Here is a 22,805-nt window from a genome sequence, read left to right as displayed (position 1 = left end):
ACGAACGACAGTTCGGGAAACAGTGGGGGAGGAAGATAGGCACGACGGATTACAACGGGGACAAAAGTCTGCGTTACCTATCCTTCACTGCTTGCAAAGAGAGAGCCTGTTTGTTTTTCCCCGTTTGCAGACAGTGAATCTCCAGAAGTTTCAACAAAGCGTAATACTAGTATTATCCAAACAAAACAATCTTTTCTCAATTCGTCGTGTTTACACGACCTTACCCGGACCGCGTGGACGGTTTCCTGTCTCCTGGATCCAGCGCCCGATCGTCCTCTCTTCTTCGTGATGCCCGTGGCACTCCTAATGGTTCCCAGTCAGGACCGTGGATCACTCGAGAGAGGTCTGTTCAGAACTAGTGAAGGTCGGATGATCGGCTGTCAGACGAGGGTCTATCGGACACGAGCTCTCCCGATCGTTGCAGTCGTTCACTCTGTCGTCGGGACCTCTCCCACTGGATCCACGTGTCGCTGATGGGCCCCACGCTTTGGGACGCCAATTGTAGAAAAAGGTAGGGCTAGGACCTTTCTCAAGATTTGCCCGGCGCTAACCGCCCTTGTACCATTCAAATTTACCAAGCAATGAGGCAGGCGCCGGAGACCAGAAGGCAGGAAACAGAAGTTTATTCCGACGGAGCAGAACACATCAGATCAGACAACAAGGTATCGTCTCGAGGTGCTCTAACAAGTGAGCTGAGACTCAGCCTTTTATACCTTACAAAACACTTGGCATTACAGTCACAGCATTGTGAAACAAAGAAAAGATAACCCCATAATCCTCGTGTCAATCCTACCCCACATGTGTTCACAATAGGGACCCTTGACCTGCTGATAAGAGAGGGGGCAATGACGCAGCTGAATGTTCCGCTGATTATTAGGATGTGTGCGCCTGATCGTAGCCCAGGGGGTGGGGAGACCAGGATCAATAGTGGGTCCTTTGAAGAGGAGTGACTTCATACAATAAAGTGCAGTAAATGGTATCCTCTGGCTTAGGCGATGGCCTCGGACATGTGTGGTCAGTCGGACTCGGGGGAAGGGGTCATCAAAGGAGTGGCATTCATGCTGCGTGGACAATCGAGCGCGGAGGGAAGGCTTGTCAACAGAGGGGCATTCATGGAAGGAAAGGAGGTGTTGGTCAGGCGTGGCCGTGACTCCCAAGGACAGGGTCTTGCAGAAGGAGAAGGTTTATGACTTGTCCATGTGAGGGAGAAGGAGGGGGTCAGGGTGCGCGCAGGGTCAGAGTCGCACAGAGAGAGAGAGAGGTCTTATGACCCGTACATGAGAGAACAGGGGCAGTCAGATACAGCTGGGGGCTATGTCAGCTGAGGCGAAGGATGCCTCTTCAAGAGGGAAATGGGGGGGGTGCCTGGGTCAAGCAGGAGGGTTGCCTTTCATAGCAGGGTCGCGCAGAGTGCTGGGTTTCATGGTCTATGCATGTGAGAGTGGGAGGGGGGTGGTCAAATGTGCGCAGGAGGGAAGCCAGTGATTCTAATGAGTGGGCAAGAGGCCAAGGTGCCTAAAATGGCTGTCATGTACATATGGGCACGGGCTTTTACTGGCGGAGTGATACGGTCAATATTTTATGGTATTCATGGTGCATACAGGGAGAGGAGTGGGAAAAAGGGAAATGAACGCTGCTTATGTACATCAATTTGTCTATTTTCCACAGTACCATGGTTTTAATTTCAGGAAAACATTTAAAACAATCCACCATTATTTGTCAATGGATCAGCTAGTAAAAGTTAACTAAAGGACAACAAGACCAGCTTAATTCTCCATTTACTTCATTTTTATTCAGAGACTAGATCTCCTAGCATGACCTCTATCTTTCATTCTCAAAGAAAATGTATTTAAACCTCAATAACCTAGAAGAAAAATTTAAGATTCAAAACCATTCATTTATTAGCATGACAGTTTAGGAAATAAGAAAAGTTTTTTATATTACCAAAGTTTGGAAACACAGGCTTCAGCATAAGGACAGAATAGTTCCCAATGAACATCTCTCTCGATGTTCCCTTCTCATAGGACTCTGCACCCATTCAAAAGTTGAAGTTCTGAAAAATGTCAAAGTCCCTGCGCCATAGGAAAAGTTGCGCAGACCTACAGCATGTCGGGGTGCAAAGATAAAATCTGAAAGCAAGCTCTCTTTATCATCCCAAATGTCCTCTTTTATACCCTTTTTCACTAACTTATCTATCTAAAGGTCGTAACTTTGGGGTCTTAGACTGTCCGTGATTGGTCACTTGAGGGGTGGATGAGCATCACATTATTGTTCAATTTCCACAGTCATCGTTCTAATTGAAAAAAATAGTAAGCCCATTGTTCATGCCATGCCACCTACGCTTGTGTCCTTTAATTTGTTATTCGATGCCCCATTCCCACGTTCAAGATGCTGACATTCGAAAATTTGGTATCAATTCCAAGATGCAGGCCATACTGTCCTTGACCCATTCTGTTCAGGCACAGGCTGCTCGCTCTTCTCCCTTTACAAACTTGCGCACGCGTACTTCCTCGCAAACTTGGAGTCGCAGTCAGCCTCGATTTTGTATGGGCCACTTAGGCCACATTTTAGAAACTATTATAGAAACAAACACAAACGTAAATTTGAGAATTAAAGCCCTTCTGTTTACCTCCCCCCTACTAATAGCATCCCAGGTAGTAGTTACCTAGCTTTAAGCAACATATATGTGTGGGTCACTTACCAATCTTCATGATTTATGCCACAAATAAACCGACAGAGCACATTCATGCAATGTTCAATTAGATTATGACAAATGCGTACTTTTTAGGACAAAACACATTACAAATTAGTAGATTATGATTTGCAATTACATGCAATTTAGTATCCCTCGTGTATTTGTGTTGGATCATTCTATTCTATGTTGGTTAATTTCAAAACCACACGATTATTGCATATTACTGTTATGGAGAAGTAACTTCACAAGGGGTATACAAAAATGTGTTTCCGCCTTGCTCCATCAGTGTTGAAGAGGGATTAGAGTCGAGTGTGCGGTGAAGGAAGCTTGCGACGTACCTTGCAGCGACCACCTCTCTGTAAATACATACAAGTGTCCAGGTGAGCTGATCCTTCTTGATGTGGGTTTGGTTGTTGGCATGTTGTTCACTCCATATCTCGTTGGTCTCTCTCAGCCAAATTGTCGCCAAAATTATAATAAATAAAAGTATGGGTTCTTTTGTGGTATGCAAGAGACATTTATTAAAGTTGCGGAGAAGAACAAAACCCAACCAGCTCAGCTGGGGAAACCGCCTCTCGATAACGGCTACATCATAGAACCCTGGGCTCTAGACACAGAACCACAGTATGCCCAAGAGCCCAGGCAGCACCGCGAGCCAAGGTAGAAACAGAGGCCGAATATAAAAATAACAGAACTGTTTCTGGGCATCAAGAGGAAACGTAGCCAGAAAAGTCATGTCTTCAGATTTTTCATGAAGACCTCCATTTGAAGGGCTTTTATGTAGTTTGAGAGGCAATCCATCCCAGAGTTTTAGAGCTTGATGTATAGATAATGTTGTATACTTCAGTTCTGTGTTTGATGGTGTAGAAGCAGTGGAATTAGCATTATGAGTAATGTGACTAGGGGTTATTTGAGTCCCTGTTGGAGAGTTCGGTCACCGGGCTAGTGTGCCACAGTCATGGGGGCTGGGGGCCGTTTTCCTGTGTTGGCCTGAAATTCGGCCAAACTCTGCCAAGTACAACCACTTAAGCACTTGGCTCGTAGTTCTAGTGATGTCCAGCATTAACAGGCTTCTCAGAGAGGTTAGTGTGGGGGTGCAAAAGGCTCAACACTCCACAAATGCCCAACAGACCAATAACTACATTCTCCAGTCCTGTGCTTAGCTTTATAAAAATAAAGAACTTTATTACACAGTGAAACTCCGTAGTAGACCGTAAAAAAACTGTTGGTTAAGTGACATGTGTGTCAGAGGCTAAGACTTCCAGGTAGGGCTGCCCCAGTCCAGCTTTGCCTTTTTACTTTAGAGTTGTTCTGGTGTAGGTAGTACTTCATGTGCAGCACATTTTCCTCCTGGCTATCAGTCTTTGGCAGTAACAGCACTCCCTCTCACCCTTGTTCTGGGGCTGTGGTAGGGCTCGCGTTGGCCTCTTGATCTTCAGTATGTGTTACCTCAGTCAGTGTCATGTAGGAAACACCAGCCTGTGGCTTTCTGAAGATGCTGTCCATATTCTGGGCAGATGGTGTCAGCAGCAGTTGGGCCCTTTGGTTGCAGTCAGACCTTTTACTTCTGGTTGGGTGAGTATTGGGGAGAGTTGCTGAGGTCTCCCCGCAAGGTGCAGGTCCCGGGTTGGTGACTGTGTTGCTTTAAGGTGCTTCTGTGTAGCCCGATCTGAACGGGCACACTTGGGGATAGTGTCATGGGCAGCCACTCTGTAACTTTGTCACACTTTCCAGGGCTTCAGTCGTAGTTTTTGCTTCCTGCGTAGTCTGCACCCACTTGACAAGTGCCAGGGGCTATCCACAAATGTGCTTCGTTTAGCACACTTGAACCTCTTCCGTGGTGCAGATAGCTCGGGCACAAGAGGGCAAGTGTCAGCTCCGTCCACGAGTCATTTCAGGCCCTCAAGCAAGTGCTACAAGTCAGGATGCGAATCCTCTGCTTTGGCATCAGTGACCAGCTCCTAATTAGTGCCAGGCCAGTCACACTCCTCACAAGTCTCTGGCAGACAGGCACACCAAGGTCAACTACCTAGTTCACAGCATTTGTGAGCTCTCCTGCAGAGATGGCTCACTCTTTTTCACCTTTGTCCAGGCAGGGCTATCTATGCATTCAAGGACAGAAAAAATAGTTCTTCTTCCAGATCAGATTCTAGATGATGGCCATTCACCTCTGGGAAGCTTGTTGTAAGGAAGACACCAGTTTTGGTTGCACAGGATTCCACGGGATACTCTGTGGCGCATCCCCTCCTTGGTAAAATAGGATTTACGTATGGAACAAAAAAGTGGGTAACTGGGGTTGTGCAGAGATGGCACACAGCAGTGGTGTATTATCTGTCTACCCTTGGAGAACTGGTTTGGATCATTTCTCCTTTCATAGATCCATCTCGGGCTGTCTTCCTGACTCAGCCTTTGTCTGTAGTTGTAATCTCCACAACATGGCCATCTCTACCTGGAGCTCCCTTAAGAGAGACCCCAAGAGGTGTGAGCAGCCTGCACCGGACCAAACTATCAACGGCCGCACCTTAAGGGGATCAGGAAGAGAGACGAAAGGGTGATTCTCCTAAATTGACACCAGAAATTGCAGTCCCACCCTACCATCCACCAAACGGCAGTCTTAAATAAGACTAATCAGCAGCTATCTGTGTGGGAAATACTCATATTTCGAAGGGGAGTCTGTTTCTTATTTCCGTACTTCAGTGTCTAGGTGTCCTCCCTCCAGTCTCAGGAATGTCAACAAAACACTTGTACTGCCTGGGAAAGTAACCTTACCTGAATCTGTGCATCTTCACCTAACGTCTCTTTGTCCCTCTTACCTGACCCCTCACTCTGCCCGCTCTCCTCTTCCTCCTCCCTGCAGTATAGTTCTTGTTCACCATATGCATCCCCCCTTCAGGGCATTCACATCACAAAACTCTATCCTTCAAACTAGAAACATCCAGAATCAACAGTTCAAGAACGCAGCATAGGGCTGAATTTGTTTTTAAACGTTTCCACCCAAGACGCAGAGCCTTCTCCCATACAAACCAGGATCATAAGCACGACACGTGCCCTATCAGCTCTCACTCACTACAGTCCATGCATAAACGCAGCTGGATTATTACAGTGACCAGATAAGAGCAAGCCTCTCGTCATTTGTTTGACACCAGAGCACTTCCACAGAGGCCACACATGCAACGCCCATGTTTCCTTCTTGCAGATACACAATGATGCTGCGTAAGTATTCTACTTCTTTGGGAGCCACCAGCTGCAGTACAGTGAATAAGAAAGGTGTCCCAGAGATACTACTGCTGACGCATCCTATTCCTCACTGAGCCTCTCATGCTTTTTGCTGACGGCGTCCCCATCCCATGTGTGCATGCTGACTCCTTACCCTCATACCTCCTTGTGCCTTCCGCCCCCTCTTGCCTCTGCATGCCTTTTACTTGCCTGATTCTTCTGTCTTTGTCTACCCTGTCAAATTTCAGTTACATCTTTCTCATATCTACTCATTCCTTCTGTGTGCTTATGCTTTTTAGTCTGCATACTCTTTCATGTGTTGCTTGCTTCCCTTCGTTCTTTTACCTATTTCATTTTTATGCTGTACTTGTTTCTTCACTTTTTTTATGCTTTGCCGTAGTTTGCTCTAATTCCCTAATATCATTTTCTTCCGCCCAATCGTTGTTTTCTTCTGTTTGAACACAGTCTGTCTCATCTTTTCCTTCCCCTCCTGCCTTTTACTGTGTGGGGTCGTTCACGTTGGTTACTTTGTGGAAGTTCTCATTACCATGTGGGTCTACTAATGTTCCTTACTATATGGTTCAACAACTGATGCTCCTTACTATGTGGGCCATGAATGCTACTTACTATGCAGGGCTATTAAATGGTCCTTCCTGTGTGGGTCCATTAATCCACATTTAAATCTGGGGCTTTCAGTGTTCTGCCTGGGACTTCCGAGAGATTTAGGTCCTGCGGCAATTGGTGCATATACTTCCTAGGATCACTGAAGCATATATAGTTTAGGAGCAATGATGCATGCTTCTATCAAGGAGCCACTAAATCATTAGTGTTTGAGGACATGGATGCCCAATTCTATCGTGGGTTATGGACACCTGTTGCATATTCATGTTCCCCTTTCTCCTGCAACATAAGAGATGGATTGATGCAGGTGAACACAACATTTGGATGCAAGTTTTTTTTTTTTTATCCTTAGCCTAACCTCTATGAGATACTTCTTTTCCAAAGCTCTGTTTTTGGAAGAAGTGTGCAAGATCACACCTACTGTATCTATGGTTGTTTGTTTTCTTAAGATGATAACGTACCTGCCCTCGGCCACCAATCTTCAGAAGCTGATGGGAAATGGTACGTTCAGTTAGCTCTTGGTTACTTGTACCACAGTTGGGGACAGTTTGCGAGTGCACTTTGCTGGTAGTAATAGTTCATGAGAAACGTCCCCCCAAAGCAGATGTCTCAAGGCGTTGGGTAATGATATTCGGCGTATGTCATAATTAACTATGCCTGAGATGGGATTGTTTTTACGTCAATTTTAAATGTTCATGATTAACATATTTTTTTTTCTTTTATCCGGTAGATGCTCACAAAGGCATAAACATGAAGCCTGTTATTGTGATACATGGTGGTGCAGGTAGCATTTCCACTGAGAGAGAGGCGGGATGCAAAGCAGGTGTCAAACGAGCTGCTCTGAAAGGTTACAGCATTCTGAAGGAAGGAGGCAGTGCAATGGATGCAGTAGAAGAAGCTGTTGTTGTGATGGAAGATGATCCACATTTTAATGCAGGTACTTCTCCTTCCAGACTGCTAACCTCATACCACCTGTGTTGTGTCTTTGAGACATTTCGATGCAGATAATCTGGCATCAATTTCTAGCAAGCAATACAAAATTGTGATTGTCCAGACAGGAAACGTACTTTTTATTTCGCCGAGGGGCCGCCTCCCTCATTCTGCATCCCCCTTAATATTAAAGTACATTTTTGGTGATGTACCTGTCTTTTCTAAGGGCACCATCAGGATCCAAAAACCGATAAGTAAAACACCCTCTTATGGCATTGGAGGCGCTCCTTCTCTAGAGCAGTGAATAATAAATGAGTAGCTCCTCGGCACTCATTTAATATTCACTTTATTCGTTTTCTATATGATTTTGGGTGTTCACCTGTGGCATCCACAAACCTATATACTTTTTTAAGTTGGTGGCCACAGGGGGAGCTCCAAGGCTCCTGCCGGCACCCATTGTGAGTGTCTGCAGGATCCTGCATGATAGTTTCTTAGCAGATGGTTCCCCGGTGCCCACTTAGTGCACCAAAATATGAAAATCTTTGGGGGGGATGGTGGGGGAGCAGCCCTGGTGTGATCCAGCCACTTGATTTTTTGTTGGGTGTCCAGGGTCCACCCGGTGCACTTATGTCTCCTTTGTTTGAGACCACGGCGAGGAGCCCCCAGGATGAGGAGGGTTGTTTGCTTCCTACCCTTTATTTTTAAAAACGGCCCAGAGGATAGACTATTAATGCCCTGGCCCATCCTGGGGGTGTGGGGTGCTAATAAAAGACAAGGTGAATGCCTTTTTATTTTAATTGAAGCGTATAAAGTGCTATTTGTGGCCCCGAGGTGGGTCCCTCTAGGACCACTCCCCACAAGGCCTAGGAGGGCAGGGAAGCTTTACCTGCCCCCCCATGTGCTTTTTCATTTTTACTTTTATCTAGGACGGGACTGAGTCCCTGAGTCCTAAGGTGGCTGCCACATCTTTCATGATGTGGTGGCAGCCAGTCAGATCTTATGTAGAGATCTGTTGGCTTCGTGGTGTGAAATATGGAATATTTATATTTTTTAACCTTAATTTCTCAAAACTACTGAACGGATTTACACCAAATCACAAGTTATGGACAAAGATCTAGTTTTCTGCCAACTTTTGTGTAATTCCGTTCAGCAGTTTTGGCAATAGCTGTTGTGTAATTTTCTTATGGAAAAATACATGTGGAAAAGGCGTTTTGGGACCTCCCTCCTTTTCACCTTTGCTTGACACTTGCTTGATGGATCACAGCAAAACGTTCATGGTAGGAGCTGACGTGGATGAGACTTTGTTTTGGAAAGTTTCCTGAAGATTTGTTAAACGGCACCAAGGTTATAAGGAAACCAAAAAAAAGAGTGCTTTTCCTATGGAAACTTGATCCTAACTCGAATCTCCCAGTGGTGACTGCCACTAGGTTATATTTATATATGCATGTTTGTTTGTGTGCGTGTGCGTGTGCGTGTGTGTGTATGTGTATGTATGTGTATATATAAATATATCCAAATCCAAAAGAGTTACCCCTTATGGAAGAGCCACATCAGGTAGGTTGGATCCCTTCATTATTCATTTCACGAAGGCTGCACGTAGATGTAAAAAGAATGTCATCAAAGTATTACTGCCATTCACAGCCTGACGCGATTCAAGTCTTTTGACCCTTCTTCAATGGCAAAAAAAACATGAACACAGGATCGGTGAAGTGCAGCTGCGTGATATTCATTTTGAACGCCCCAGTGGGCGTGGTTATTTCTCTGGCCTTAAGGTCTTCGTAATTACAATTCACTGTATAACTGCACACAATATTCTCAAGTGAAACCGTCCTGTGATACACAAAACGCTCGCAGCCAGACTCCACGAAGCGGGGATGCAAGGAGCCACCCTCGACTGGATCCAATCCTTTCTCCCCGGCAGAACCCAGAGGATCAGATTCCCCCTCTTCCTCTTTGAACCCACCGATATCAACTGCGGAGTACCACAAGGATCATTGCTCAGCCCCAAGCTCTTCAACATCTACATGGCCCGCTCGCCGCCATCGTCAGATAGCATGGGCTCAGCATTGTATCCTACGCCGACGACACCCAGCTCATCCTCTCACTCACAAAGAATCCCAAGGACACCAGACTCTGCTTCCAGGAAGGAATGAAGAACGTAGCAATGCTTCCAGGAAGTAATGAAGAACGTGGCAACCTGGATGAAGGACAGCTGATTGAAGCTCAACTCACAGAAGACCAAAGTCCTCATCCTCTGACCCAGCACCTCCGCCTGGGACAACACCTGGTGGCCCTCCGTTCTTGGGAATCCACCCACCCCTACAGACCACGCACGAAACCTCTGCATCATCCTCGACTCCTCCCTCTTCATGAACCGCCAGATCAACGCCGTCGCTTCCACTAGTTTCATCTGCCTACGCATTCTCTGTAAGACTTTCAAATGGATCTCCCCCACTCCTCCCCCGACTGCAGAAAGACCGTCGCCCACGAGCACGGGTAGACATCTGCCGCATTGCCTGAATCAACGTTTCGTCTATCATATGGATTTGTATATATTCATGTTGGCTGTTGAAATTAGATCTTTGGAATGACCATTTTGTATCTTATATGCATAATTGAGTTTTTGTAATACTAAATAAATCATGAACTATACAGAAAATAAGTAAATGCATTTATCATGTTAATTCTTTTTATGTGTACACATTGTTTCAATTAGGGTGTTTCTTGATTACCTCTCTGTGTGTGGGATATTTTAAATGTATTCTTATGAATAGGCCTTGTTGAAATTTTCTCTAGCTATAATTTTCCTATACTAGCCCACGAGCTCGTAACCAGCAGACTGGACTACAGCAAAGTCCTATACGTCGGAATCAACAGGGCTCTTCTGCACAAACTCCAAACCATCCAGAACGCTGCAGCCAGACTTCTCGGGACACCGCGTCAGGAACACATGACCCAACACCTACATAACTTCCACTGGCTCCCCGTCGAGAAGAGGGTCACTTTCAAACTCCTCACCCACGCCTACAAATCCCTCCACAACATCGGACCCAAATACCTCAACGAGAGAGTATCCTTCCATGTACCAACATATTACCATGACGTGTTAAAGCTTGCGGTGGGAATGAGAATGTGTTCCGGGTGGGCATGGAAGCAGTCATTGGAAATGTGGTTAACATACATAGTTATGACTTTTTGGGTGTTCACAAACATTTCCAATGGCTTTTCACACTCCGTTTGCTTCACTAAAGAGTGCAGATTGGTGCGCAGATTCGGTGTGAATTTCTGAAACCGTCTTGTATTCAAGGGCCGCAGAGGAAGGGTATTAATCAGTATTGCTAATGTTTAAATTATTCTTGTGTAGAGGAAAAAACTGCAGGGAGATAATCCACCAATTAAGAAAAATATACAGTTTTTATTTGTATTTGCATCCGTAATCAAATGTGTTTTTGTGAATTCCCCAAATCTAAGTTTATGAAAAGTTTCAGCATATGCCTTGTTCTGTTACTTCTGTATCTAAGAATGGGGCCTTAGTACCCAATAGCTATAAAGTTATGTTACTCATGATAGTTGTAGTTGTGTTGTTCAAATTCTAGGTTCTGTTAATTCATAAACAGTTTAAGAAATCTTTTTGTGGCATGGCATAACACGTTTTATTGGCATTTATACATAAAATACAGTTTAACAAATAATGCAGTGTAGTCCACACAATATTGCATGTAAGTACACCATAGCAAATAACACTAATGGCCAATTCACATTGTCCTAAATCAATCAGTCAGGATTTATAAAGCACAACAAATCGCCCATGAGTGTCTCAAGGCACTGGGCTTGCTAGCACGCAGTGCTCTGCTCAGTCGAACAGCTAGGTCTTGAGTCCTTTCTTGAAATCCCGCAGCGATCAGGCGTTCCTAAGGTGCAAGGGAAGGTCATTACAGGCGTTGGCCGCCTGGTGACAGAGGAGTGACCTTCGCTTTTGGCGATGAGGATCCGGGATGTCTGCAACAAAGAGGGAGACAGATCTCCGGTTCGTTGGTGGAAGGTCATCCGTTTGTTGATGTATGCTGGTCCTTTGTGCAAGGCTTTGTATCCGTGGGTCAGATCTTGAACTGGCATCTCTTCTGGATTGGAAGCCAGTGTAGCTTCTTGAGGTGTGGAGTGATGTGGGGCTACCTGGTGAGGTCGAGAGAGTCTTGCTGTTGAGTTTTCTATTGTTAGTAGTCTCTTCAGGAGGCGTGCAGTGATTCCTACAAAGAGATTGTTACCATAGTCCAGCCTGCTGGTGATGAGGACCTGAGTGATGGTCCTTCTTGTGTTGATTGGGAGCCAACTGAAAATCTTTTGAAGCATGCGTAGGGTGTAGAAGCAGGCGGATGAGACCGTACTAACCTGTTTCTGCATCAATGGCTCGCTGACCAAGATTATGCTGAGGTTGCAGGCGTATTCTGTTGGGGAGGAGGGAGGGGTGAGTTCAGCAGGCCACCAAGCATCTCTCCATGGTGAGTTGCTGTTCCCGAAGATGAGGACTCCTGTCTTGTCCATGTTGAGCTTGCGACAGTTGTCCTTCATACAGTCTGTGACATTCATCATGCATCTTTGGAAGTTGGCTCTGGTGCTGGAGGGTCTTCTGACAGCAAGAGGATTATCTAGATGTGGTTGCTGTAAGCGATGATGTTGACTCCATGCGATCTTCGAGCCAGGGGGGGGGGTCATGTATTTGTTGAGGGTGGGGCTGAGACACAATCTTTGTCGAATGCCGCAGATTATCTTCTTGGTCTTCACCAGTCATGCTTTACCCTTCAGGGGATGTCAAAGTTATAATTTTCAGTCTGCCTGCCACATAGACGATCGTGCTTGTGCAAGCATCGTTCAAAAATTTGTGTTTGAGGCGTATGCCCTGTAGATTATATGCTTTATCATAGATCGCCATCTAGTGTTGGGTCCATATGTTTGCACTTTGTTTTTGTTCAAAGAAGTCTTGTAGTCACGAGGTAGGTGACTTCTCCTTTCGGTGATAGTGCGCATGGGCATCGACTCTATCCTTAGATTGCTTTTTTCCACCATCGGGTTCGGATGTGTATTGCTGCGCTTCAGTTCGGTACAGTTTTTGGACCCCTTCGGCACACAATCCACTACCCTTGACGGTATTATCGATTGCGACCCATTATTCGACGCTCATCTTACTTCGGAAAGCTTTCCATTGGTAATCTCGAGGCAGGCCGTCGAGCCCACCCGTGTCGACCGCATTAGCAGTCGATGGAACAGACTCCATTTAAACTATGTCCCGGGTGTTGCGCTAAATTTCCACACACCAACTTGCACGAAGTTTGTAACCTCTGCTTGTCCCTTGAACACAACAAAAAAAGCTGCGACGCATGTCTATCATTCTGATTGAAAAAGACACTTCGTCATCATCAGACCCGGCTCCACGAAATGCAGCACCAGACTGACTCCATTCCGGACATCTTCGGAGAAGATTCCAGCATCCAACCTCCAGTTTTGGAGCCAAAGGAAGAAGAGCAGGTCTCTGTGTCTGAAGCCGACTCCGACATGGAGGAAGACATCATTACCGTGAGTACAAATCCCTCGGTACCCATTCCACAAAAGAGAGAGGCTCCGGTCCCTCCTTCGCCCTCGGGTTCAGGTTCGCACAATAACATCTTTCTAATGCCCCGCCCTCCGTCTTGACTCCGGAAAAAAAGAAAAGCCTTTGGGCTCGAGCCAGCCCCACTCTGATGCTGAACTGACACCTACGGCTTCGAAACATAAGAGCAAGACACCTTCAGGACCGAAGGTTCCACATGCTACGCCGAAAGGCTCTGAGCCGAAACCCTCTAAGCCCAAAGGCTGGGAGCCCAGACATCCCAAGTCCAAAGACTTGGAGCCAAGACCATCCAAAGCCAAAGACTCGGAGCCCAAATCCCCCATGACCAAAGATTCAAAGCCAAAATGTTCAAAAGACAAAGACTCCGAGCCAAAATCCTCAAACAAAGGACTCCGAAAAGTCTAAACACACTGATCCCAAATTATCAACGCCCAAGGGCTCGGAGCCAAAATCTTTGGCACCTAAGTCTCCACGGAGAGATAAAGACACTTTCCCCAAAGAGCTTCCGTCTAATGAGCCAATTTTCGACCCAAAACAGAAAAAATTAGTTAGAAATCCTAAGACCGGTCATATTCAAGCAACCATTCCAAAGAAATCGAAAGCTGACTTTCCAGAGCAAAGAATATGTGCACTAACCCTTCTTCCCCTTACAATCCACCTCCTTCTCCTCCTCCTAATCCTAACTTTCTCATTACACCTATCGATTCACCACTTTGGCCTATTACACCGGACCCACAGGATGAAGGGGATGGGGATGAGGATGAGGATGAGGACGCTGACGCTTGGGATGATTACCACACTGACCCAATTACAGACAATAACCTTGATTTGTATCCCTCTAGACCTTCCCCACCTGATGGCAACATTGGTTATCTTGAGTTCCTTAACTGGGCCACTCATTATCATGGGGTAGAACTTCACAAGGAACCTTTAGAAGAGTATTTTCTTTCTAAACACTTTCTTCCTCCCAAAGAACAACTCGTACATTACCAATGCTAAAAGGTATGCTAAAACATACAGTCGAGGTCTTTAAGAATCCTGTAAGGGCTAGAATTATCACTGCTAGAGCATATGATAAATACGAATCAGCTCCTACCAATCCTATTTATATTAAAGGGCAGCTACCCTTAGATCTTGTAGTATCCAACGCATGCGAAAGAGCTAACTCCCAAGTCGCAGGAGACACCCCTCCTTCTGAGAAGGAGTCCAAGCTTATCGATGCATCTGGCTAAAAAATAGCTTCGCAGGCAGCAAACAACTGGCGCATTGCTAATGCCAAGGCACTGCTAGCCCATTACGACAGGGCTCACTACGATGAGCTAGTCAAACTAATACAACACGTGCCTGACCGATACAAATCTAAAGCTAATGACCTTATACATGAAGGTAAGCTTATTACTAACACCTCCATTAAATGTGCGCTGGACAAGCAGACACCAACTCGTGCAATCAACACAAGTATATTATTACGCAGGCACGCTTGGCTCAGGATCTCTGGATTTAAGCCAGAGGTGCAAACCTCTACCTATTTTTTTTTTAACTTTATTTAGCATTTTAGTAAAGACAAAACCAGTCACTGTTTCAAATTGAAAGACATCTCGGGTACAGTCAAGCGATACGTTCAACATCGAAACACATTAGTTAATGTAATATGAGATGTGTCTTATATACAGTATATTTAAGGTCTATCTCGAACGACACTACAGTTCGTGCATCCAGAAAACCTGTCAGCACCCTCCTTCCAACAGCAGGCTGTTAAAGTTGGAATAGATTCAAGCCATAGTGAGTGGGTGCCTTATACTTTGGAATGTTGCTGTGGAGTGAGTACCAGCCTAGCCCACTCCAGTCGGAACTATACCCTGCTCCTGTTGTTTGGGGGGATCCTGCTGTTGTGTAGATAAAAAGGCTTTGAAGGGCCCCCAGATGTCTTTAGGCCTGGAGGAGGGAGGGATTGTAGCGGCATACTGGTCACTTTTCATAGAGCAGGAGGCTAAGCTTTGAATCCAGCCACGTTTTGTTGGACCCTCTAGCCACCCCAGTTTATTGCTACCTCTCTTTTAGCCAAGAGTTGAGCGATGGCAGCAAATCTACGAACTTTGAGAGGGAGTTGGACAACGTATCCCAGTAAAACCATCTCCGGCAGGGGGTTGAACGGTACTTGTATGATCTTACTCAAGGTGTGGTGAACTTCCACCCAAAAAGTATGTATGTGTGGGCATGTCCAGGCTAAGTGTGCGAAGTCTGCTTGGGGGGAGCTGCATCACCGACAATGATGTGATCTAGTCGGGTCTATTTTGTGTGTTCTGGCAGGGGTAACATCTATTCTGCGTAGAAACTTGAAATGAATCAGCTTGTGCCTACTATTTAAAGCAACTGTTTTCGTTACTTTACAGCAAGCCGTCTATTGTTCGTCCGAGATTGGATTGCCCAAGTCCGCTTCCCAAGCGCTGCATACCCTACAATCGTCTAGTGGGAATCACATCTGCACATGCTCTATAACGTTGGGAAATCAAGTGTACCCCCCTGCTACTGCCTATTACCATTGTAAGTGGCGGGAAGGACGGAGGTTCTAGCGGGTAGTCCGAGAACTCCGTTCCAATCGCCGACCGAAGTCTAGCCAGCACAAATTTGTCCATAAATGTCACGTCCGGAAACAAGGACGCGTCTTCTGGGTCAAATATGTGGCCTGCCGGGAACAAGTCGCCCAGTTTAACGATATTTATTTATTTATTTATTTATTTATTAGAAGTTTTGTATAGCGCTAGCTGGACCCGAGGGTATCAGAGCGCTTCACATCAGGTACAGCAATGTGCCTTAACGGCGATGGACGATTGATAACTGGACAGCTCAAGAGGATAACAAAAAACAAAAAACAAAAAAAAAAACAACATACAGATCAAAATGATTACAAGGGTTAGGGGAACTATGAGCATCCCCTTACAGTTCAGGTGGCCTCCAGGAAGAGTGCTTTGAGTAAAGTCTTGAATTTTGGGAAGTGGGAGGTCATTCTGATGTGGGGAGGGATGGCGTTCCATATCCTGGGTGCATTACCTGCAAAGCATTTGCTTAAAGTTTTGCGTTTCCGCGATTTCAACGGAATGAGAAGAAGCGTGCTGGAGCTTCTGAGGGTCCTGGACTGGCCAGCCCTTTTGAGTTTCGCAGCCAGGTATTAAGGAGCCATTTCAGATCCTTGAGCGCGGGGGAAATGTGGTCGAATTTCTTGGTTCCTGTGACCAACCATGGTAGCCGCTGCATTGAGGGTGGTTTTCAAGGGGCCTAGGTGTGATTTGGCTGAGCCGGTCAAGGTTGCCATTCCATAGTCCATTCTGGAGAGCACCAGAGCTTGAGTTGCCTGTTGGAGGTCCTTGGGAGGCAGGAATGGTTTTATTTTGTAGAGAAGTTTCAGATTGAGGAAAGCGCTTTTGGCTGAGTTAGCGATGTGTTTTTTCATGTTTAGTTTGGGGTCTAAGGTGATACCTAGGGATTTGACCGAGTCTTTTGGCTTGAGGGTGCCATTGATGGCGTCAATGGCTTTTTTTTTTTTTATTTTATTTTTTTTAATTTTTTTTTTTATTCCTCATATACCAATTTGGGTGCTCTAGACGGAGATCCTCTCCTCTCCCCCTGGCATCACGATGTTACGCCCACAGAATTCGACGCCAGAGAGAGCCGGAAAAAGATACTCCCCTCTAGTGTTTACTGTTTGCTTTATCCACCTCAGCCTCTGTGACTTGGCGACCCTCGGATTGGTTGAGGACTAAGCACTGACAGTACCCAGGTGAAATCATCGGAATACTCTCATCTGCTCCGCCATGCCACAAGGAGCTCCCAGATCTTAGACTCTGAGGAATTATCACATGCTATATCAGACTCACTAATATAAATAATATACCTTAAACAATCAGAGAAAGTGGGAGCATCTTCAGATTTCCATACTTTACATATTTCTCGTCTAGCCAATAACATCACATAGAAAATAAATTTAGTCTGCTGATTTGCAAGCTGGTAACCCGTCCCCAGACCGAACAGAATCATTGCCGGTGAAACCACGATCCGTGTTCCTAGTACATCCATCAAAAAACCCTCAATTTTTTTCCAAAACAAGTTAAGGCTAGGGCATTATACAAACATATGCAAATCTGCCTCTAAAGATTTACACCTTGGGCAGCTATATTGTAGGTTTGTGATCCTTGTCAGTCTTTTTGGGGAGAAATACACCCTGTACAGTGTGAACAGATGGTTTCGTTTAAGAGGAGCGGATTTTACTATTCCGTTCACCAGACTAAAAGAGTCCCCCCACAGGTCTACCAGTTTGTTGCTATCCAGCCCCACAACATTTCCCCAGAGATTCTGAAGTTCCAAATCAGTAACTCCCTCTTTTTCCATCAAAGCGTCATACCAAAAAGCGAGTTCTTTATCCCAACGCCCCTTTCTATTTACAAAATCAAATTTCGGGTTAGATGTACAATCCCATATTTCCGTAGACCACCAGCTTGACAGCTGGTAATATTTAAATCTTGTAAGGGTTCCTCCCGTCAACAGAGAGAGGGAATCCCACCCCAATAGCTGTTGATCATTTTGTAAATCTCTCCACTGCATTAACCCTGCTAATTTGAGAGGGGTTGACAGTTGGTCTCTAAGGCATTCTGGGGTCCCTGGAGAGTCCCATATTGGGGCCTGAGAGGCGTAGTATGGAATTTGTAATTTTCTCCTGAAGAAAACCCAATTCTTCAGAGCCGTGACTAAAACCTTTAGCCTGACCTTTTTGTAAAATCTGGGGTCTCCAAACTTGAATAAAAAGTATTCGTGGCCTTGGGGGATACCATGCAATATTGCTTGAAACAAACGTCCCAAAAAAGATGTATCTGCCTTACCTGCCATAACTCTGAAATTTTTAAAGTGAAAGGAATGGGCATAATGCAAGATGTCAGGTAGCGCCAGACCTCCCATTTTTAATTGTCTTCTTAACTTTTTAGCAGAGATTCTGGGCATTTTGGAATTCCAGATGAATGAACCTATTTTTCCTTGTAGTTTTCCCACCGCCTTTGTGTCGAAAGATAAGGGTATTGAATTAAACAAGAAAGTTACCTTTGGTAGTATAATCATCTTTATAAGATTAACCCTCCCGAAGATGTTTAATGGGAGCCCGGACCAACGCTGTAATTGACCACAGATTTCCTTATACACCTTGTCCAGATTAACTATCGATATCTGAGTAATGTCCTGGACTAATTGAATCCCAAGGTACCTCATCCTTATTTTTGTTTCAGGCAACACTGCCTCCTGGTTCCATTGCATGATTTCCGTTTTATCCTTATTTATTCTATAACCAGAGGTCTTTCCAAAAGCTTCTGCATGTTCAAAAAGTCTAGGTATTGCTACCTCAGGATTGGAAGTGAACATTAAGAGGTCATCTGCATATAGGGCGAATTTTAGATCCAGATCGTTTATTGAAAAGGGTTTTATTAAATGATCTGCCCTTATTTTATTCACTAATGGCTCGATATATAAATTAAACAATAGGGGGGAAAGGGGGCACCCCTGCCTAGTGCCCCTTGATATTTGAACCCAATCTGAGAGCGTCCCATTTACAAAAATCCTTGCCTTTGGGTTCAAGTACAGTGCTTTTATAGAGGTGATGAAGTTAGTAGGTAAGCCGAATGCGGACAATACATCCCAGAGATAATCCCAATTTACCTGATCGAATGCCTTTGCGGCATCTATTGCTACGATAGTCAGCGGAAGTTTCTTATCAGTAGCGTCGATGGCTTCGAGTAATTCTTCAATTTGGGGGTTTTCGTCTCTGTTGGAGATGAGTAGAACTTCAGTTTTTTCTTGATTGAGCTTTAAATGGTTTTGTGCGAGCCATTGTTTAACATATTTGAGCGTGTCTTTGAGTTTGAGAATGTCATCCATACAGGTGGTTTCCAGATAGAGTTGTGTGTCATCAGCGTAGAGGTGGAAGGGGATGTTTGAATTCCTGAGTATTGTGGTAAGCGGTTCCATGTAGATATTGAAGAGTTGGGGGGAGAGTACTGACCCTTGAGGGACTCCTCTACTGACGGGTAGGGGGTCGGATTCAAAGTTTTTGATTTTTACTCTTTGGGAGCGATTGTGTAGAAAGGAGGAGAACCAGTTCAGTACCGTCAATTCCAAGCCTGCTCTATCGTGAAGTGCTTTTAGGAGCAGAATTTGTACAAGTCTTCTGGACTAACTTTTCACCTGTTATGGGCAGCCATTTTGCATTAAGGAGCAGTAGGTCAGGGGAGTAAACCGTCTGGGTGTTTGTGATATGGCCCAGTTTAGCCCAAACCCAGCTGGTTGTGGAGACTGGCTGAATGTCCTTGGGATGTCGAGGAATACCGAGGGGCAAAATTGCAGCCAAGGTGTCCGGCAGGACAAAATCTGACTCCAGTCTCAGAAAGGTGATCCTGGCATCCGAAGGGTACCATGTCTGCGCAAAGCTGCACGGTGCCACCAGATAGTACAGTTGTCACCAACGACCCCGCCACCACCAAAGCCAACCTCCAGGAAGGAATGAAAGACGTCCCAGAATGGATGAAGATCAGCCTTCTGAAACTGAACTCAGACAAGACGGAAGTCCTCATCCTCAGACCAGCTCCCTCTGCTTGGGATGACTACTGGTGGCCCCCTGCCCTGGGCACCGCACCCAAGCCAACAGGCCACGCACGCAACCTGGGCTTCATCCTGGACTCCTCTCTCACGATGACCAAGCAAGTCAACGCCGTCTCGTCCTCCTGCTTCAACACCCTGCGCATGCTCCGAAAGATCTTCCGATGGATCCCCACCGAAACCAGGAAGACGGTCACCCAGGCCCTCGTAACCAGCTGGACTACGGGAACACCCTCCACGCTGGAACGACAGCCAAACTCCAGAAAAGACTCCAGCGCATTCAGAACACCTCAGCACGACTCATCCTGGACATCCCTCGCCACTGCCACATCTCTGCCCACCTGAAAGACCTGCACTGGCTCCCCGTCAGCAAGAGGATCACGTTCGGACTCCTCACCCACGCACACAAGGCTCTCCACGACACGGGCCCGAAGTACCTCAACAGCCGCCTCACATTCTACACTCTCACCCGCCAGCTCCGATCCGCTAGCCTCGCCCTTGCCTCCATCCCACGAATTCGCAAATCCACCGACGGAGGAAGATCCTTCTCCTACCTGCAGCCAAGACATGGAACTCCCTCCCCACTCACCTATGGCTGACCCTGGACCATCTCTCCTTCAGGAAGCAACTCAAGACCTGACTGTTCGAGCAGTAGCGACCCCCCCCCCCCACCCAGCGCCTTGAGACCCTTACGGGTGAGTAGCGCGCTATACAATTTTTTATTGTATTGTATTGTATTGTAGATCCGGAACTCCATACCCTTACATGGAAGTGTCAGGACCTGTCATCTCACTCACGGGTTTCTTATTGCCCCAGACCAGTCGGATCAACTGAGTGCGAAGAGTACCAAAAAATGTATTCGTAAGCGGTATCAGGATGTTATGAAATAAATATAAAAACTTTAGGAGCACAATCATTTTAATAAGGGCTACCCGCCTCGCCATGGAGGGGGGAAGTTTTAGCTAGTGGTCAATTTGTATCTTGAGTTTGGAGATCGCCACACCATAGTTACGGTGGATTATTTGGTCAGTCTCGGCATGTATGTGTGGCCCCAGGTATTTCACTGAGTCTGAGCAACGGCCAGTGGAAACTCCAGGTCCTATCGGGACGTGCTACTAGTGAGAGGGAAGATAACCGACTTATGCTAATTGATCCCCAGTCCAGAGAAGGTACCAAAGCAGAGGATTTCTCTTATGAGAGGGTCTAGGTTGGTCTTGGGGTCACGCAATATAAGCTCGTGTCGTCAGCATATAAAGAGACCAGCAATGGGCCAGTTCGAAATTGTAAGCCTCTGTGCAGATGCTTCTCCTGGAGGTGTCTTACAGTGGGTCCATGGCTAATATAAACAACAAGGGTGATAGCGGGGACCCCTGCCTGCCTCATGCCCCGTGACAGGGGAAAGGGTGTCAACAGAGTACCATTCAACCGAAGCCCAGCAGTGGGTTGGCTGTATAACAGGGCCGTGGTGGCAATAAAGCCCAGTGGCATACCCATTCTTTGCATTATAGACAGAAAAAGGGGCCATTCCAGAGAGTCGAATGCTTTTTTGGTATCCAGTAGGATAGCTGCGGCAGGAGTGTCTGGGTTTATTCTGTGCAGGGTATTGAATAAAGTACGGAGGTTGAACGCCGTGGACTGGTGCGGTATAAAGCCTTACTGGGCCGGGGAGACAACGGATTCCATCAGGAACGAGAAGCTGCATGCTAGCGCTTTGGCTAGTATTTTATAATCCAGGTTGAGGCGGGACAAGGCTCGATACGAGCCGCATAGCAGGGGGTCTTTTCCAGGTTTGGGGGAGTAGAATGATCGCCGCTTCACGAAGAGTGGGCGGGAGAACCTGTTTCTCTAATGCTTCTGCATACATATCTAGTAGGCGAGGGATCAGTAGTTTCTTGCAGGCTTTGTAAACTTCCCCCGTGAACCCATCAAGCCCAGGGGTGGTAGGCGAGTTCAGGGATGTAATGGCTTTATCTATGCTTTCTACAGTAATGGATACTGCTAGAAAATCCTGCAGGAACCTTTCGAGGTATACTAACGCGATCTCAGAGAGGTAGGTCTCCTGGTCAGTACGGTCATTTCCCAATTTGGTGGTGTACAGTGTTTTAAAATAAGAAAGGAACTCCTTCTGGATTTCCAGTGGGTCTGTGGTTTGTTGTCCTGTTGATGATCTCAGTTCTGTAATGTATGCTTTTGTGTAGGGGGACTTATCATTTGTGCTAATACCCTCCCAGGCCGGTCACCCTCCCCATAGACCTTGGCATTTTGATATTTCCCCATATACAGGATCTCCCTCTCTGCAGTCTCCCTGTATTCCAGGAGTAGAGCCGCTCTCTTACCAATATGACTCTGCTCAGCTGCCACCCTTTGTGCAGTATCTAGGGATTCAAATTCCCGCTCCACCTGGGTGAGTGTGCCACGTGTATCGCGCAGCACTCCTGAGTTCTTGGACATGCATACCCCTCTCATGTAGGCCTTAAAACCTTCCCACAGCATTGCCTTCGTGTCTACCGACCCCGTGTTGAGCTCAAAGTATTCCTCAATCGCTTCCTGGATTTCTTGCCTAAACACCTCCTCATCTAGGGCTCCGCTTGGAAACCTCCTTTGTCTCTCAAAGCCTTCGGGACGTGGGAGTTTTAGGGACATCAATACCGGAGAGTGATCTGAATATGTTCTGCGCAAAGTTTGAAGCGTATGGAACCAGCAAGAAATCTCGGGGGTGTCAACCAATAATCAAGTCTGGTCCATGCATCATGAAGATTGGTGTAATGTGTATTGGTAGTGTGACCCGGAGTCCAGAAGAGAAAGTGCTCACATAAGGACTGAAAATCTTTACGCGCTCTGGGTTTGGAGTCCAAGGCAGATGAAGTGCTATTGGTGGGCAGATGCAGTACAATGTTGAAATCGCCCCCGAGGATAAGGGGCATGGGGCCTAACTGCAGCAATCTAGAAAGTAATGTGTAATAAAAATCGGGGGCGTCATTGTTAGGACCATATATACATACCAACGCCAGTTTGTGGGTCAATAGTGTACCCACTACAATTACGAATCTGCCGTCGTCATCATAAATTGAAAAGTGACACTTAAATGGAAGCTGCTTATGGGTA

General features: G+C 46.1%; 1 protein-coding gene across 10 annotated transcripts in view; it reads left to right on the top strand.

Annotated features, from left to right (window-relative positions):
- The window catches only part of ASRGL1 (asparaginase and isoaspartyl peptidase 1), a 262,467-nt gene that overhangs the window by 51,330 nt on the left and 188,332 nt on the right, over positions 1-22,805 (top strand). For 5 of the 10 annotated variants that reach the window (XM_086926479.1, XM_086926476.1, XM_086926474.1 and 2 more), the window contains one exon: positions 7,263-7,469. In XM_086926479.1, the coding sequence (XP_086782605.1) occupies positions 7,283-7,469 (187 nt within the window). In that variant the 5' untranslated portion in view covers positions 7,263-7,282. Of the gene's footprint in view, positions 1-2,981; positions 3,076-7,259; positions 7,470-22,805 lie in introns of all 10 variants that reach the window. The other 5 variants (XM_086926477.1, XM_086926478.1, XM_086926480.1 and 2 more) reach the window with 3 other exon arrangements.

Source organism: Lissotriton vulgaris, chromosome 6, assembly GCF_964263255.1.
Source record: "Lissotriton vulgaris chromosome 6, aLisVul1.2, whole genome shotgun sequence".
NCBI classification, from domain to species: domain Eukaryota; kingdom Metazoa; phylum Chordata; class Amphibia; order Caudata; family Salamandridae; genus Lissotriton; species Lissotriton vulgaris.
This window is presented reverse-complemented; position numbering and strand designations above follow the sequence as displayed.